This window comes from Nasonia vitripennis (assembly GCF_009193385.2).
Source record: "Nasonia vitripennis strain AsymCx chromosome 3 unlocalized genomic scaffold, Nvit_psr_1.1 chr3_random0009, whole genome shotgun sequence".
Classification (NCBI taxonomy): domain Eukaryota; kingdom Metazoa; phylum Arthropoda; class Insecta; order Hymenoptera; family Pteromalidae; genus Nasonia; species Nasonia vitripennis.
The window spans coordinates 232,363-251,317 of NW_022279629.1; the positions used below are offsets into that span (position 1 = coordinate 232,363).

General features: G+C 35.9%; 1 protein-coding gene across 1 annotated transcript in view; it reads right to left on the reverse strand.

Annotated features, from left to right (window-relative positions):
• Positions 1 to 6,369: 6,369 nt before the first annotated feature.
• The window catches only part of LOC103315370, a 175,614-nt gene continuing 163,028 nt past the window's right edge, over positions 6,370 to 18,955 (reverse strand). The window contains exon 9 of the mRNA XM_031927029.1: positions 6,370 to 7,716. Within this exon, the coding sequence (XP_031782889.1) occupies positions 7,574 to 7,716 (143 nt within the window). The 3' untranslated portion in view covers positions 6,370 to 7,573. The remainder of the gene's footprint in view (positions 7,717 to 18,955) is intronic.

The window sequence follows — 18,955 nt, forward strand, 5'->3', positions numbered from 1 at the left end:
ATATAATCAGATTGTTTCAAATCGAAGAAAAAACTTTAATCATTTTAGTTTTTAATAATATATAGATTTTCATAAATAATTAGCTATAACATAATAAAACAAAAAATAAATATAAAAACTTTAATACTTTGAAAAAAAAACAAAATATAAATATAAAAAATGGGATTGCCAGCCGACACGTCCTTGTTCGTGCTCCTGGGTACGGCAGAGTTCGGCTATCATAATTTCTTTACAAAAAATTTTTCGAAAAAAGATCTTTTAAAAATACATTTTCGAAAAGAAACCTTTCGAAAAAAAATTCTTTCAAAATAAAAAATTTCGAAAAAAGTGTATTCGAACAAATATCCGCAATCCAAATGTAATATATTGGAAAGTCCGAAAACAGGGCAGTGTGGCAAAATCGTCAACAGCCGCTGAGAACGTAGCTTTGTCAGAAGTAAGCGAAATTAAAGTTATTAAAGATTTACTAAAAGTCTTAAGTATAAATTTAGAAAAACCAATGAAAATATATGAGGATGATTCAGGAGCCATTTCAATAGCAAAATATGGAAGCATGACAAAAAATTCAAAGTACATTGAAGTACATTATCACTTTGTAAATGTAAGTTACGAAAATAAAGAAATTGTCGTAAAAGTAGACTCGGAAAATAATATTGCTGATATTTTAACGAAAGCTCTTGGAAGAATTAAATTTGAAAAATTTAGAATACTTTTGAATATTATTTAATGGTTATATAGCATAAATATTAAGGAGATGTGTTGAGATATGATTAATTTATATCCTACATCGGACTAGCCTGTACAGAGTATATAGACTGTATAGAGTATGTAAGCAGGTATGCGCGTGGAACTACCCGTAGAAAGGTTAGAATCAATGTGTCGGAGAAGGACAGAGCGACCGTTCTGCTGTTCTGCTAGCAGACAGCAAATATTTCAAAACACAGCAGGTATAATCCTGGCATGTGTTTTACACTGAGTAAACGCAGCTGATGTCTAATTGCATAAAAACAGCTGATATTTTTTTAAATTTTGTTTAAATTAATTCAAGTAGTGTTGTGATAAGTGTAGTGTCTTTGGAAAAAATAGCTTATAGCTTATAACGATAAAAAGAAGAAAAAAGTGAAGTGTTTTCTAAAAGCAGAGCAGTGGAGTAAAGTTTCTTTTTACAAAGTGTAAAATTAAATGTTGTGTAAAAGTGTGTGGTCAGCGAGATGCTAAGGGCAGGTTTCGAGTACCCATCCAGATAATAAGGACTCTCGAGCAAAAGACAAGAAGAGGCCAAGAAGATTTCTAGGAGTAACAAGCGAGGATGTACCTGCCAACACGTCAAGATCTTCAAGTTCAGCAAGAAAGATACAAATTCTAGCAGCAGAAAGAGTCTCTGAGGTCAGGAATAGATTGATTGATATCAACATTATATTTCCTGCGCTCGAGGAACTTTTTATTTACAACCAATACCATGGCAATGTTCTACTTGGCGAGTCCGAAGCTCAAGGATCAGGATTCAAGATTGTAATAGTGTATATTGAGTTTGGTCAGCTGGCAGCTATCAATTCATGCAAAAAGTTGGAATCAAGAAACATGCTTGAAAAAACAACGAAAGAGCAGTGGTTACATTTTGTGCTCTTAGACTTGGCCACGCTGGTCTATCAACATTTTGTGGGTTGATGGACTGCTTAAAACCCATGGCTTAGTCTGCATGTGATGTAATTAACGAACAATTCAGTGAAGTGTATGAAAAAGTGGCCAAGGACTTCATGAAGACTGTAGTGATAGAAGAAAAAGCCGCTACATAGACTGGAGCACCCGGATTAAACATTTCTGGAGATAGTTTGGTTGAAGTATTCCTCCCTGTATTGCTTTAGTTTATTTTTATGAAATTAAAATACTGATTTATTTTATATTTTTCAGCTGACCCTGGTAACACTAACCTGCTCGATGACATTTGGAGGTTAAACTAGTAATTTTCAACAGTTTCAACTTAAAATTTTAACACAGTGACCAAAAAAAAAGATAAGTATAAAGTGTTATCATTAGCAAGAATAAAATAACCTTTTTATTACATTTCTATGAAAATTCATGAAATGCCTTTTTTGTTCGCAGTTAAGAAAAACCGTACAGAGCCCAAGGGTATAAGTGAATATACCACATAATTGTTGAGACTCAAGGTCTATGTATGTGAAACATAGAAAACTTGGTCTCAAAGGATTTGGTAAGCACTAATTTAAGTTATACTTTCAACAATAATCATAAACTTTAATGTTGATTTTCTCTAAATGTGTTTTTTACTGATTTCAGCTCACTGTTCGTCGGATTCCAATTGAACGAATGATTCTTTTGGGCCAAAATTCAAGGAGGATACTTTGTACACCAGTAGTTTGTGTACGATTGCAGGGATTTTAATTTGAATGTTTAGAACATGTTTCATACACAAAAAGGTGACTGAATTAGCGAAAAAAAAATCAGTTTTCAAAGTATCCAACTTGAATTTGAGCCTAAAAGAACCATTCGTTCACTTGGAATCTTACGGACAGTGAAAAAATTCACAAATCCTTGCAACGAGTGCCACAATGGACTAGCAGGGATAATGAAGGTTATAGCACGGTAAACTTAAAGGTATTTATACTAAATATCATTATAAAAAATTTAGAATGGTTGACTTTAATTTTGTGATTTTCACTTATAATTTTTTTTTTTTTCGGTAAATCTCGCGAATAAGACGTGGACTCGAGATGACGATTGCATTAAAAAACCTTTGCAAGGCCTAAGCTGATGAAGCCCAGCTCAAACAATGGGTGGAGACGCGAAATAAAAATATGGAGTGCTGTGAGCAGGATGGTATCATATATCACAGGACTGATGCGAACAGCCCGTGGAAGATTTCACTCCCTCGAAAGCTCGTGCGATCCGTAATGTCGATGGCACATGATAAATTTGGACACGCGCGAAGCTTCAAGCTTCACGGCTACCTATCGCAATTTTTCTTTTGGCGACGAATGCGTCGAGATATTATAGAATTTATGAAAAGTTACGATGTGTGCCAGCGTGTGAAATATTTAAATTATAAAATAGAGGGAAGCTATGAATTTGTGCAGGCCGCACATCTGAACGATTTTATATCTGTTAATTTTTTTGGGTCTCTTCTCTAGTCCACGGGTGGAGTCAAATATATTTTTGTCGTGCATTAATTTTTTTCAAAACTTATTACACTATATCACATTCGGTGCGCAACAACTACAATTTGCTTAAAAAAACCGCGGGAACAATATTTTAATAAGGTGGGCAAACCAACGCGTCTGTTGTGTGATCATGGGACACAATTTACGTCTCCTGTTTAGAGGACGAGCCTTGATGCAGACGGTGTAAAAGTGTTGTTCTCCTCGATTAGGCATCCTTAATCAAATCCGGTCGAGAGATCTATGCGCGAGCTCGGTCGGATATTTTGAACTTATTGTTTGCAACAACATAATAAGTAGGCAGGACTTGTTCCCTTCGTACAGGATTGCCTAAATTCAACTATGTACCAAAGCACCGGTATGATACCCTTTGAGTTGCATTATGGAAAAAATCCCCGTGAAAAACTCTGCAAAAGATTTACGATTTTAAAACGCGTTCCAATGTCACATTAAAACCCGAATCGATATCGCAAATAAAAACTTGAAAAATTCATTCGTCTCGTTGCAAACGTCAAAAAAGCAGTAGTAAAATTGAGCTCAGCTCGCGAGACCTCGTACTTCGTGTACCTCATTTATCTGACGCTTCACAAAAGTGTCTATATAAATTTTTTGGATTATTTGAGGGACCGTACAAAATTATTCGCAAATGTGGCGCAAATGCATTCGAGTTGGCAGAGGTCAAAGATGTGTCAAAAGTAAAAGAGATCTATAACCGTTTCAATTTGCGACCGTATCATCAGCCGTCCGAATCAGCTTCCATATTGGGCATTGAATATTTTAAATTTTATTCAAGCAATCTTTGTTGTGTTATTACTTTAATTGACTGATTTGAGATTTTGGTCAAAAATCACAGATGCCAAGAAAAATGTGAAATTCTTATCTTATGTACTCGAAACCACAATGAATGTTTGTTAAGTGACGAAGTTACTGGATGAATATTCAGAAATATTAAATTAAATGAATCAAAGACAGCAGGAAAAATTCAGAAACTTTGACGCTTAACGAGCGTAAGAAGTAACCCTAAACCAAAACAAACTTCTCCTCCCTCGGCTGAAAGCGCGCGTGCACAGTCGACGTTGCCCGTACTTAGGCCCATAAGGCCTAATGAGTAAGAAAGAGAGCGCGGCTAAACTGAAGTGCGAAGAAGTAAAAACCCTGCGTGGGAGAAAGCCATGACGCTTTCTTCAAGCTTCGCCTCCCCTGATTTTTCATTCCTGTTTATGCGATCCAAGAGTAAGGACGCTATTCAAGAGTTCGATTTTATAGTTATATTTCTGAGTCTTTAAGTTGGAGTTTAGTCTTAAATGTGTAACGAGGAAACAACGTCCCTCGCCACGCCGGTAATCGAGGTAGAATAGAGTGTGACGAAATAAGGCGGCATTAGCTCGACGTACAGAGCGCGCGCCTAGAGATTCTCGATCTCGATTCTTCGATTCTCGGTCCCGGCGTCTCCTTTTGTGATTTTCTCCACTCACGTCAAAGTCTCACCCCGTTACAATTGTGTTTCCGTCTTGATTATCATTTACCGAAATTGTGTCTTATTCCATTTGAAAATTATTTGAAGTCTCCAGAAACAAATAAAGGAATTTTTGAAATAATTGAGTTTAAGAGATTATTTGATTTGTGAGTTTTGATCGTCAACCTTTGGGTCATCCCCGTCAACAAACACAAGTAAGTCGTTCTCGTTAATAATTTAATTTTCCTTGATGTTTTATTATCACGCAAACAGCTTCGCCGCGACAATTAGTGCGAAGTACTGATCTCCCCCGTATGGGAGAGTAAGCTATCATCCGCATAATCACATAACGTTACTTTGTTAGTTTCGGTAAATTTATTATTACCCTAACAATGTTTAAATGGGTTCTTTTTTAGTTTAGTCTTGTTGAACAAGGCATTTTGAACTATTTAGTTTGCTAATACAAATAATTTTTATTTATTTTATTTGATCAGACAGCATGACATTATGAAATAACAGTTCATGACTGGGTACGGTCAAGTGAAATGAAGTACAGTGCATGCGTATCATACAAACCTTGTTCAGATAGTAGAATAGGACTATATTATATTTAAAAAATTGAAATATTAATAACATTAAATTGATTCATTTAGCTGGTGGTTATCCTAACCTCTTAACCTATCTAGATACAACTTAAATATATTATCTAAAAATTGTTACATGTCCTTTGCATATCCTAACCTTTTTTCAATTATAATCAATCATATAGGTAAATTTATATTTGTTAATAAAAGTTTTAACCTGACAATTGTATACGTATGGCTAGTAAACTGAATTTAAGCAAATTAACTGCAAGGAGCTGTGCATAAGCTTCTATTACAGTAAGCGGTTATTTAGCGGTTTCTAAGCGGTTCATTGGCGTTATTGGTTAAATAAGCCATTGCTAAGCCATTGAACCGTTGACATTTCTACCAGGGTAGGGTGCCAACACGCTATGCTGTTATGGACTATTTATGCAACTTGTCTCTGAATATACTGTTTTAGACGTTTACAATGTATTTTGATATTGTGCAACGAGGTGCAAATCGGGTAGATTCGCGCATCGTTGAAACGCGACATTGCACAAGTGCGAGGCAAGATATATATTGCGTATATATTGCGGTTCGTTGGACAGACAGATAGTTTCCGGCCATAGATGTGAACGCGTCAGCTCTCGTTTATGAGCTAAAGAAAATGACGACCCGGCCAGTCGACCAGCGACCGAACGAAAGGACGTCGGATCCTGCGAGTAAGCCATCAATATCACCGCCGCAGAATGTGTGTAAGCGTATGGTCGATATTGATGTGACTCGGCGCATACTTTTATAGAAACAAGATTAGTCGCACAATACATTATTTCTATGTTTTATCTTAATCGCGATTCGGTTCATTTTCCCGAATTTTTCACTCCCGTTCCCTACACCCTTACCGCGAATACCGTCGCGCCGCCTCCGCGGGTGTTGCAACGACCGGTTGCAACGCGAGCAGATCACAGGCGTTGGAGAGTTCTCTGCACCACCGGGATTGTGATCCGATTAAGTATTGCCAAGTTTTCCGCCCAAAAACAAGCCCCGTTACTAAATAGTTACTTAGTAAAACATAAGGTAGAGTTCACTACAGTATTGTGTTGATTAAAATAAAGCAACCAAATAATCATGAAAAGGAAAAAGAGTTCATTATGATTCTAAAAAATATTAATTTTATTTTACATTGATAAGTTTAATTTAAAAAATTTAAATCAGCACACTTTTCTACATATAGTAGATAATTATATAAAGATTTTGAAGATGGTTACAGTATAAGTGTATTTAGAGTTTATTCTTTTTAACAGATGCTTTTTTCATCGAATTAAATCTGCTACACATAGTTTGATTTAAAAAGATTTGTAACTAAATAAAAAAACTGATCCTTTTTTTCTATATATTAAATTAGATTAGCTATATTGCAAATTCAAGGTCCATATAAAATTTTATTTATGACACAAACACGAATATTATTTTAGTATCGGCACTTTTAACAGTTAACGAGCATATCCGAAGCCTTTGTACATGAACCTATGTTGATGAAGACCTTGATTCTTGCATAAATTACTGAAACATTAAAAACAATCTGCAGTAGTGATTTTTTTTCTTTCGCTATCTAATTCTAAAAACACAATATAAATGATAGATTTTCTAGCTTTTGCAAAAATTAAATATTTTGATAACTTTGTTGACAACAATTAAAAAGTTACTTAATTATTGGCTACAACCGAATTATGTAGGTAAAAGCGTTTATTATTTTGTATGTTAAAAATGAGTTTCTAGATTTTTGCTTTATTCCATATCTTAAAACTATTATACTTGAATTTTGTATGTTCCTATTTTTTTTAACTTATTAAAAGCTAAACATAATTATTAAACCAAAAGATACAATAAATTGATTGCTTTATTATTAATCAAATAAAAATAAAATGTTATTAATGTAAGCAAACGTACATTTGTAATGAAGTCACAATCGGTATTTATAATTATATTTTTCTTAAAATAAAGGACTTATGAGAAATACAGAGGCATCAAGCCGCCAGTCGGATATGCTCTTTCTCTCCCTTGCTCATTTACACAAACAAACATACGTACAATCACTTCTTTATAATGCTCTATTCATGTCAAGTACTAACTTGTTCATAAATGAACTTTGAGCAAAAAGGTTTATAATAACGATGATACACCCCGTTAAGAGCTTCAATATACTTGATAAGCACGAGCTTCCAATTTACTCAGAGCAACATGATATTTCTTATAGCAAACAATTTAGCGATTTCAAAATTAATTAATCGATATCCGCAAAGAGTAAACGTAAAAAGTGCTGAGCTCGTCATTTTGTATACGGTAGCTGTTGCATTACATTGTTCAGCGCACTGTTACATAAAGCGTGTTCGCTTGTGCGTTGGTGAGCCCATGTCAACATCATGAGATGCAGGTCGTTTGTGATGTCGTGCAAATTCACTACTAATAAAGGCCGAAAGCTCTGTTTGTCGATTGGCTCGTCGTGACATTGGTGAACCTATAATCATAAAAAGAAAAAAATTAATACCTCTTTGCGAAATATTGTGAAAAAAAATTAAATTATTACTATATATATATATATATATATATATATATGGGTGGTTCTCTGTGAAATCAAAGATGAAAATTTTAATTTCTGTTCAATATATATATATATATATATATATATATATATATATATATATATATATATATATATATATATATATATATATATTCTATATCTTGTACCCAACTCCCAAAGAAATTTCAGCGGAATTATTTCATTTGGCTTCGAGTTCCTATGATTTACTGAATTATTCGAGCAGACTGATCAATGAAACAACTTTCACGCATATATATATATATATATATATATATATATATATATATATATATAAACACACATGCACACACACACATATTGTCGCAAAGACTAGAAAAATCTACAAATATGATCCTATACAATATTTGTACGCATGGACTGCTATTGTAATATATGAATGATACCGTACAAATGTTACATGTGAGAGTCGATGGTTTTGTTCTTCGTGAGGTGTTAAGTTCATGATAGCTGCGAAAATATCGGGGCGATGAAATGAGTACAATAGATTATTGGTAAATGCGTTCGTTTATTAATCGTAATTCACAATGTATGGTTTGGTTTGTTATATATATATATATATATATATATATATATATATTATATATATATATATATATATAATATATATATATATATATATATATATATATATATATATATATATATATATATATATATATATATATATTATATATATATATATATATATATATATATATATATATATATATATATATATATATATATATATATATATATATATATATATATATATATATATATATATATATATATATATATATATATATATATATATATATAATATATAATATATATATATATATATAATATATATATATATATATATATATATATATATATATATATATTAGCAACATGTGAAGCCTCTCATATCTTTTTCGTGCAAATAATATAATAGTGCGTATTAATCTAATCACGCGCCGCGAGCTTACGTCACTGACGTAACTGATCGAGGCGAAGCCCGCAAACTGAAAATTTGAGAATTTTCTACAGTTGCAATATATAAAAAATATCTTAATCAGAAACTTCAATTAATGTAATTTTTTTCGTTAATCGAACTACATTTTTTACATAGTTTGATCACATAAAATCAATTATAATTCAAAAATTGTCAATGTCGAGTCCATTAACTGTGTTTTGTTTGTAATTAAAACTGTTTATAAAACATACATTTTATTTCTAGACCATATTTCAGATACTTCTAATAAGTTTGATTGAAAAGAAATGTAATGTCTCAAAAATATTAACTTTCAACAAAAGTAAACGGTTAGCCGAGTTTGATTTATTCTATATTACAGTGCATGTCAATAATAGTATGTAACATAATAATTTCGATTGAAACAAAATTACAGATCTAAAAAGAAATATGATCAATGGAATAAAGTAAATTATAGTATATTAAATAATATAAGTCATATAATATTATAGTAATATTACAATATTATTTTATTCATAATATAACAAATACAGAATTGTTGGGATCAATTAAGTTGAATCAAATAATTGCTAACTAAAAACTTCAATAATATATTGATCAGATACAAACCTTCCTTGTGTACTTACTATGTATCTTACCATGCCTGTTTCATAAATATTAAACTGAGCCCATCATTGAACATAACAATTTTGAGTTTGTGTTATATTATGTTTGCAAAAATATTCTTATAAACTCGTCTTACTTTGATTAATCTCACTTTATTTTTAACGTGTGATTTTTTTTTAATTGACATACATGCATACTATTATATTACATGTGTAACTCATTACACATTACGTTATTAAGGGGATGTCGTCCCAAAAAACACTGTTTTTCAATTACATAAAACATTTTGAATAAAGTTTGCAAATGAAAAACCGAGTCTGTAACGCTGTAGTGTTAAGTTTAATGAATCGTTCTACCGTAAGAAAATTTCGATCAGACTTTTTGTTTTTCTAATATCTTGGAAATACGAACAGATGTTTACGCGTACTTCGCCGTACTCATGCGATTGCAGCGCCAACCTTAAAATCTAATTTTACATAAAACTTTTTAAATAAAGCTTGCAAATGGAAAACCAAGTCTGTAGCGCCGTAGTGTTAGTTTAATCAATTCTTCTACTAAAAGAAAAATTTGATAGGACTTTCTGTTTTTCTAGAAGTTTGGAAATACAAAATACCCCGTGGCGGATTTTCGAAGCTTTTGGGGCGACATCCCCTTAACATGCACAGAAAAATAATCAAACTCGCGCAACCTTTTAATTTTTTGTGTATGTCACAATATCATTTTCTTTAAATTTTCCTTGGACCTATGAACATTTATACCTAACATCAAATGAGCGACGTTAGGGGTAAGGTGACCCTACTAGTAAAATCACTATTACAAATAAATTTGTATGGAATTCTTCTAACATTATTTCGTAATTAATATTTTGTTGTATTTTTATTTTCTTCTACATCGAGAACCCAATTTTAAATTCATGATTTTTATTTTGTAATCTGAAATATTCATTTAAAGATAATTTCATGAAAGATAACCATAATTTACTTCTTTTTACATACAACACCATCATTTTTGTTTGATTGACATGGCGTTCTATACGAAGTGTTTGTATATAGTCACCAGACGATGATTTTTTCTCTGAAAGCATTGTTAGAATTACACAAATCTTGTATTTATTGTTTCGAAAGCATGTCTAGATACCTTCACAAAAATTACATATTGTTTGTTTGTTAATAATTGTAATGGTTATTTAACTGTTTTTTAAATACTACATAAATGTTTTTTTAAAAAGGTTCCTGGTTTCATTGATATCGAATAGCGATTATTTCCAACGTTGTTTAAACTACGTAAATATACGTATATATAAATGTGTGTGTGTGTGTGTGTGTGTGTCTATATATATATATATATATATATATATGGATGGTTCTCTGTGAAATCGAAGATATGAAAATTTTAATTTTTGTGTTCCCAACTTTATAAAATTCTTGTACGAGCTAGGCATTCCCAACTTTAAAAAATTACTACTTTACGAAATGATCAAGCTGTCAGAAATCACAGGGGCTCAGAAAATTCTAAGCAACGACTATTTTCATGTATTTTGAGCTGCTGAACAAGAATCCGACGGTATTTTTTACCGATACCTCAAGCGTTCGTCCCTAACCTCAAATAACACCCGCCAAAATTGCTTTTTCACGCAGTTGAGAGGTTTATCCTGTGATCGACGGGAGGAAAATTATTGACAGAGTATTTTTATGTATTTTGTGCTGCTGAACATGAAACCAGCCGTCTTTTTTACCGATACCTCAAGCGCTCGTCCCTAACCTCAAAAAACCACCTATCAGCTTTAGTAAATTCGCCAAACTACGTCCAAAATGGTGTGTTTTGGCTGGTGAAAGAGGCACGCATAACGTGTGTGTATGTGTAATACACAAAAATTTCAAGGCCATGCTTGAAGCATCCAAATTGATGATTCTCACGAAGGGATCTGGTGATCCAATAAATGGTTATATCGATTGCTTTTTGTTCATCTTATGCAGAAATCAGAATCCTGCTTGTTTTTTAGGAAGTTGTAAAAATGTAGTAATTTTTTAAGATTTGAAGAACATGTATCTTCTGTAGTATACGAAAATAAGATTGAAGAATTAATTTTTAGTGTTCGGCAGTCAACAAATAAATGTACTTTAAAAAGAGAATGTCTTTCGGTGGATGATTTTACGTCTGAATTGTCTTTGAGTTTAAAAAAACTTATACCACATCATATCATCGCAAAAAATCAATCTAAATGTATAAAAGATCAGAACAATTTACAAGAGAACGAAGGGCTTCTGGAGATGGATTATTCTGAAAATTTTGCTTACGTCGTTCAGGATGCTGCTCAGCAATTTCATTTTAACAATGATCAGTGTACAATAAATGTTGCAGTACTATATTACAGAGAAGATAATGAAACAAGGCATTGTAGTTTTATAGCACTTTCTGAATGTACTACTCATGATACGGCCGCAGTTTATATTTTACAAGAAAAGATTATTTCTGGAATAAAGAAAAGATTCCCAAAAATGAATAAGATTATATACGTCACAGATGGTGCAAAGCAGCAGTATAAAAATAGATATCAGATGATGAACTTGGTTAATCATGAGTCAGATTTCCAAATAATGACGGATTGGCATTTCCATGCTACTGCTCATGGAAAGGGTTAATGTGACGGAGTAAGAGCCGTATTAAAAAAAGAAGCTATTCGTACCAGCTTGCAAGCCAAAGCTATGGAAGCGATTTTAAATTCAAAACAACTTTATGACTGGGCGAGACAAAAGTTCCAAACAATAACATTCTTTCACTATTCCAAAAAAGATTACGAAAAAACTTCAAGATCACTAAAGAAAAGATTCTCAGCTGCACCGCCGGTTACAAAAATTTCAGAAGGACATGCGTTTTTAGTTTGTCCCGACAAAAAATTACTGTGTTTAGATACTCTAATACACCAAGTCCATTATCAATAGTACAATATTAATAATTAAATTTAAAATATGTTCAACAAAATAATACAAACATACAAAAATTAAAGTAATAATTAAAAAAATATAAAAAGAAAGTAATGTGGGCTTTGTAATAAAGACAGTCCCAACCCTGTAAAACGCAGATAGCTTTCATAGGAATCAATAAAAAAATTGCACAGTATAAACCATATTATCAGTAATCAGTTACATTATTTAATTGCATTGAAGTAAAAATAAAAAAATAAAATTTAGCTTCGTGATCAAATTCAGTGGACCAAAATTCATAAAAATAGCCTTCGTCAATGATTTTCCTCTAGATGTAAATTTCTTAACCGCGTAAAAAAGACATTTTGGATGGTTTTTTGAGGTTAGGGACGAGCGCTTGAAGTATCGGTAAAAAAGACGTCCGGTTTCGTGTTCAGCAGCAGAAAATATATAAAAATACCCTCTGTCAATAATTTTCTTCCCGTCGATCACAGGATAAACCTCTCAACTGCGTGAAAAAGCAATTTTGGGGGGTGTTATTTGAGGTTAGGGGCGAACGCTTGAGGTATCGGTAAAAAATACCGTCGGATTCTTGTTCAGCAGCTCAAAATACATGAAAATAGTCGTTGCTTAGAATTTTCTGAGCCCCTGTGATTTCTGACAGCTTGATATTTCGTAAAGTAGTAATTTTTTAAAGTTGGGAACGCGTAGCTCAGTCTGGGAACAAAATTTTAAAAAACGCTTCTCACTAATTGAAAGTACATAAAAAATGCCAAATTTTCCATATTTTAAAAAATTTTTAGATCAAAAGGAATTTTGGGCAGAACTTTGTTACGTTTGACGTGGAACGTCCCATATATATATATTTTTTTTAAGGCTACCTTATTTGCATTTTAAACCTTAAAATATAAAACTCTGAATTTTTTATCCAGACTCCGACAACCTCAATACAGTAAAAAGATACCTTTTTATAGTAAAAAAAGTAGCTGTAAGGTTTCAAAATGGGCTTAACCTTCTACTAGAAGTTATGTTGAAAACAAACGTGATATAAAGGCTAATAAGTGGTTTTACATGCAAATTTGACACATATAACCTAGTACATTTCATGTTTACCGATGCAAACACATGTTAACGAACTTAATTTACAGATTGATAGTATGTAGATCAACATCAGTCAACGATGAAAGCATAGTCATCCGTTATCTCTAGTAGAAAATGTTAAATAATAAAAATTATTTTTATTTGTGTACAAAAATAAAATCATATAGATATTTTTGGTTATATTTTCCAAAATTGATCATAAATATTATCTAAATATTTCCCATCAAAATTTAAATCACTATAAATTTTTTCATAATAAATTACCATCTTTTAAGACTTAAGAATTTTAGATCATACATTTTATTTGAAAATTTTTTAATTACATAATCACTAAAAATATTTTCTTTCTAAATTACTTTTTGGCAACTTTTAATATGCACAATACACAAAAAGAAACCAATACAGGACAGATACACAAATAATCATTAGATAATATCATAAGTTTATTTCGTATTATTATAAGACATGATATAATAATACTTATAAATATTTAATGATTATTTGTAAACTTTTACATGAAAGAATTTCACGTTATTAGGTGGGGTGGCACGGTAGCGGTAGTAGGGGGTAGGTGAAGGGTAGTAGGGGATGGGTGGGAGGGAGTATTACAAAAATGAAAATATAATATAAGTGTGTGTGTGTTTATTTTTTATGTGGCGTAGGTAGAGCAACTATGGCCCGTTAACGAGCCTTTTTTGGCTTCTCCTTTGAAGTTTGATATTTCCATACATCCCCATCCACCAAGGTGATTAGGGGTTCAGGATCAAACTCGTCTTCTTCATTCTGCATTGTTCTGCCGTCTTCTTCCTTCTGCATTGTCCGTCCGTCCGTCCGTGTGTGTGTCTGTGTCTGTGTGTTTTTTATCTCTCTCGGAGAAAGAGGTATTAGGGAAAATCTTAGAAAGACCATAGCATGACATTGTTTATGAGGTCGTCGAAACAGCCCCATCCCCAATGTCAGTCGTGTGCCGGATTCCCACCGACTAAACCCATCCCCTCTACGGCCAGGTGAAAAAACACCTAGCTGTAAAAAGGAACGCCCTCTTTGACTTTATCGACCCTCGGTAAAGGTGCCCAGCTCCATCTTCTATGTCCCTGAACCCCGCGATACCACCGTCAAGCAATGCTTCGCGGGGGGCGCAAGGCTTTCGCCCTCTTCTGGTTGATGTGGTCGTCATCACTATAGTCATCCTTCATTTTCTGCGTCGCACATACACACGTACGTACTTAGCCTCTTCGCCTTCTTCTGTCTTCTTCGTCTTTCCTGACTTTCTTGAGAATGTCTGATACATAGTTGCTGACTGCGCACCATCCATCTTCTGAGGTCAGCATGGCCGTCATAATCGACTCAGGAGTTACTCTGATCTGAAGATAACTCTCAAGATCCTCTCGCTCCTGATGATGATTGTGAGCACTCGCAAAAGATGTGCTCAACATCCTATGTTGCATCTGAACATATTGGGCAGTTCGGATAGTCGTCTAGTTTGAACCGATGCAAGTACGCCCGAAAACATCCGTGCCCGATCAAAAACTGCATGAGGTAGTAGTTAACTTCCCCATGTCTTCTTCCAATCCAGTCTTCTATCCTTGGTATAAGGCGATGAGTCCATCGTCCTTTGCTACTAGCGCCCCATCTTGTTTGCCATTCAGCCATTGTCTTCTTTCTTGCGGCATCCCGGATCTCCTTCTGGCGTTTGTCACTCGAGCGTCTCCTAGCTTCGAATACGTCCTTTCTTTCCAACGCTAAGAGGTCAATGGGTGGCTTACCTGCTGTAATGCAGGCAGCATCGACCGATACCGTACGGTAAGCGGACACCACTCTTGGTGCACTTCACCTATACACGGTAGTCAATTTTCGTGCATACGATTTCACTTGCATCGCATCCGCCCATATTGGGACTCTGTATAGCATAAATTATGTGGTTACACGGGCTAAGAGTAACGTTCGCTTCTAAAATGGCCCTCCCACATTTGGCATCAATCGTGATAGAGCAGCCCCAACTTTTGCTGCTTTATCACTGACTATTTCCACATGCTGTTTAAAACTTAGTCTTGCATCGATGGTGATGCCCAAGTATTTGATGGTTGATCGAGAAACGATTTCATGTCCATCCACCATCAGTATGATTTCCTCCATCTTCTTCCTACTGGAAATGAGGATAACTTCCGTTGTGTCTGGCTGGTTCCAATCCCGTCTCTGTTCGCTATTCTCGTGGTTTTCTAGTGCCATTTTTGTTCTTGGCACCAGTGCTTTCGCTTATCTCCTCTTTCCTCTTCTTTTCTTTCTTTTTCTCCTTTCTGATAATAACCTCCTGCTAGGGTGGGTCTGCCTTTTCTTCTGGAGACACCTGTGATTGGATTTTTGATGCGACTTCCACAGAGGCTACTTCCTTATTTTTCCTTGTTCTTTTAGCGTAGTTTTCTTGTCGCTCTTCTATCTGGCTTGGTGACATTGGCTTACGCTTATTTAGCGTTCTTGTCATCAACGCGTTTGATGCTTCTATCGTCTGTGATGCCTTGTCCTTCTTCTGAATATGCTGCTATTTCGGTGACATTTCCGTTTTTTTAGCATCAATTCAGGGCTCTCCTTGCTCTTTTCCAGCACCATTTGTCCTCTTTCAAGCCGCTTAACCTGGATCATAATCGCCGATAGATCGCTTTTAACAGACTTATGAATGTTGGATGCGTTTGATACAACATTATCCATAGAGTCCAGTCTGTCTCGGCTCACTTGCTAGAGCTGACGTCCTCTCGTTCAGCCGCTGATCGACAGGCCGGGTTGTCCTTGGTTCTCGTAGCAGGAGTTGGCTTGGACGTCTTCTTCTCGCGATCACACACACACACACACACACACACACACACACACACACACACCAATGTGGAGTTTTCCGCTGGTTTCTCATCACTCTTGAAAAGAACAGGACGGCACTAGGGAGGTTCCGATTACCCCCCAACCGCAAAAAAACAAAAAGACCCAACCACACAGCCAGCAGGCCGCTGGAGGGGCCAAAAAACAACAGGAGAAAACCACCGACAGGAGTAGGGTAAAGGAAAGCGAGTGGCACAAGGTCGCTAGCAAAAAGGAGAAAAAGAACAAGATTCCCTGGGAGAGGAAGCCGCCTAGCAGGGACAGACCAAACTCCATTGTGATAAGGGCCAAAGACGGTGTGTCCTACGCGGATATCTTAAAGGATATCAAAAGTGACCCGGAGCTAGTTGACCTCAAAAAAGAGGTCACAAAAATAAGAAGAAATGCGGGAGGTGCGCTGATCTTGGAGCTGGACAGCAAAAACACGAAAGCGCAAGAACTAGCTCTCAAGGTGGAGGGAAAAGTAAAAGAGAAGGCATCGGCTATGATAAGGTCCCAGCAAATCACTCTGGAGATCAAAGACATTGACGAAGTCACTACAGAGGAAGAAGTTCGGGAGATCCTATCCGAACACATCAAAGATGGGTCATCTGGATCGATATCAGTAAGATCCCTACGACCAGCCTACGGAAGAACGCAGACAGCAGTCGTAAGTGCTCCACTTAATTCGGCTGCAAACCTGATAAGGGAAGGCAGAGTTCGCATAGGATGGGTGAACTGCCGTGTCCGGAGAAAAATAGAAATAAGGCGCTGCTATAGATGTTGACAAATAGGTCACACTGCAGCCAAGTATGGAGGGACAGATAGGTCAAAAGTCTGCAGACGCTGTGGTAGCACAGAGCACGAAGTCATGTCGTGCAACAAGGATCCATGCTGCTTGCTGTGCCAAGAGACCGGAAAATCCCAGACGAAGCATGCCCGTTTACCCAGGAGTACATTAAAAAGTTTAGAGGATGAGACTTCTGCAGCTCAACCTAAATCATTGCGAAGTTGCACAGGATTTCCTGGAACAGACCGTTCGCGAATCTTCCATAGATGTTGTTATCATCTCGGAGCAGTACCAAGACACCGACGCCACACAACAATGGTTCACCGATTGCAGCAGCAAGGCAGCAATCTGGGTTAGTGCGAATGCCCATGTACAGGAACGACCACACGACCAAAGAGAGCTATATACCTGGGTAAAAGTGAGGGGAATATACATTTTTAGCGTGTATGCTCCTCCAAGTCTTACTGAAGCCCAGTTCGCAATGCTACTTACCAGAGTAGAGGATGAAGCAGCCAGCAAAAGGCCCCTAATTATTGCCAGAGATTTCAATGCGTGGTCCATCGTCTGGGGGGAGTACCTCAACTAACAACAGAGGAAAAATACTCCTTGAAAGTCTGACAAGACTTGAGGTCTGTCTCATGAACACGGGCTCTGAACCAACGTTTATTAGAGGCGAACAAACCTCAATAATTGATCTGACCTTTGTAAGCGACGATCTTAGCATTTACCTGCAGAAGTGGAAAGTAAGCGATCAATATACGCACAGTGACCACCGAGCTATATTGTACGAAATAGTTGATAGAAACAAGACTGCGAGTTGTCCGAAGTCGTATAATATGCGTAAATGGAACGCCAAATCACTAGATCGGGAAGCTTTTGAGGTCATGATCGAAGGGGAAGGGCTCAATGCGGGTACATCCAACTTCATGGACGACTCTCTTATGACCCTTGTTACAGAGGCGTGTAATGCATCCATGACACGTTCCGTGCAAACGAAAAAAGGGCACAAGGAAACATATTGGTGGACAAGTGAAATAGCTGAACTGCGCAAGAAATGCCATAAAGCACGAAGACTCGCTCAAAGAGCCCAGAACGATCGAGGAAACTTAAGGGAACAATACCTGCTGGTACGGAAGAGGCTCCGTAAAGCAATAAACGCGAGCAAAAAAACGCTGTAATTCAGAACTCTGTGAGGAAGTAAACAGGGACATGTAGGGTCGTCCTTACAAAGCGGTCATGGCGCGACTCAAGGGCAAAGTAGCAGCGCCACCATGCGAAGCTGAATTCTTGAGCCGGATAATTAAAGTCCTCTTTCCCAAAGACGATAAATGTGAAGTTCACTGGAAAGCCCCATCACCAGAAAGTATACCACCTTTATCTGAAGAGGAACTCAGAAGAGCCTGTGGAAAGACCAGGGACGCAGCTGCACCCGGCCCAGATGGCGTCCCAAACCAGGCTTTCAAGCTGGCAACAAAAACTTTTGAAGCGTGCCTTCAGGAGGGCATCTTTCCCGAACGCTGGAAACTACAACAGCTAGTCCCGCTGCCAAAAGGTGACAAACCACCGGAAGATCCGTCGTCCTACAGGCCTATTTGCTTGTTAGACACCCCAGGGAAGATTCTTGAAAAAATCATAGTCGGATGACTTGAAGATTTCACCGAGGGGCCTTTAGGGTTATCAGAACGTCAATTCGGCTTTCGCAAAGCCAAATCCACCACAGACGCGATCATGCTAGTGGTTAACACAGCACGCGAGGCAATTAGCGGCAAGAGATGGAAGCGAGGATCTAAGAAGTACTGCGCTATCGTCACCCTGGACGTTAAAAATGCCTTTAACTCTGCACGTTGGCCCCAAATCATCACTGTCTTAGAAGGCCTAAGGGTGCCAAGTTATATTCGGGAAATA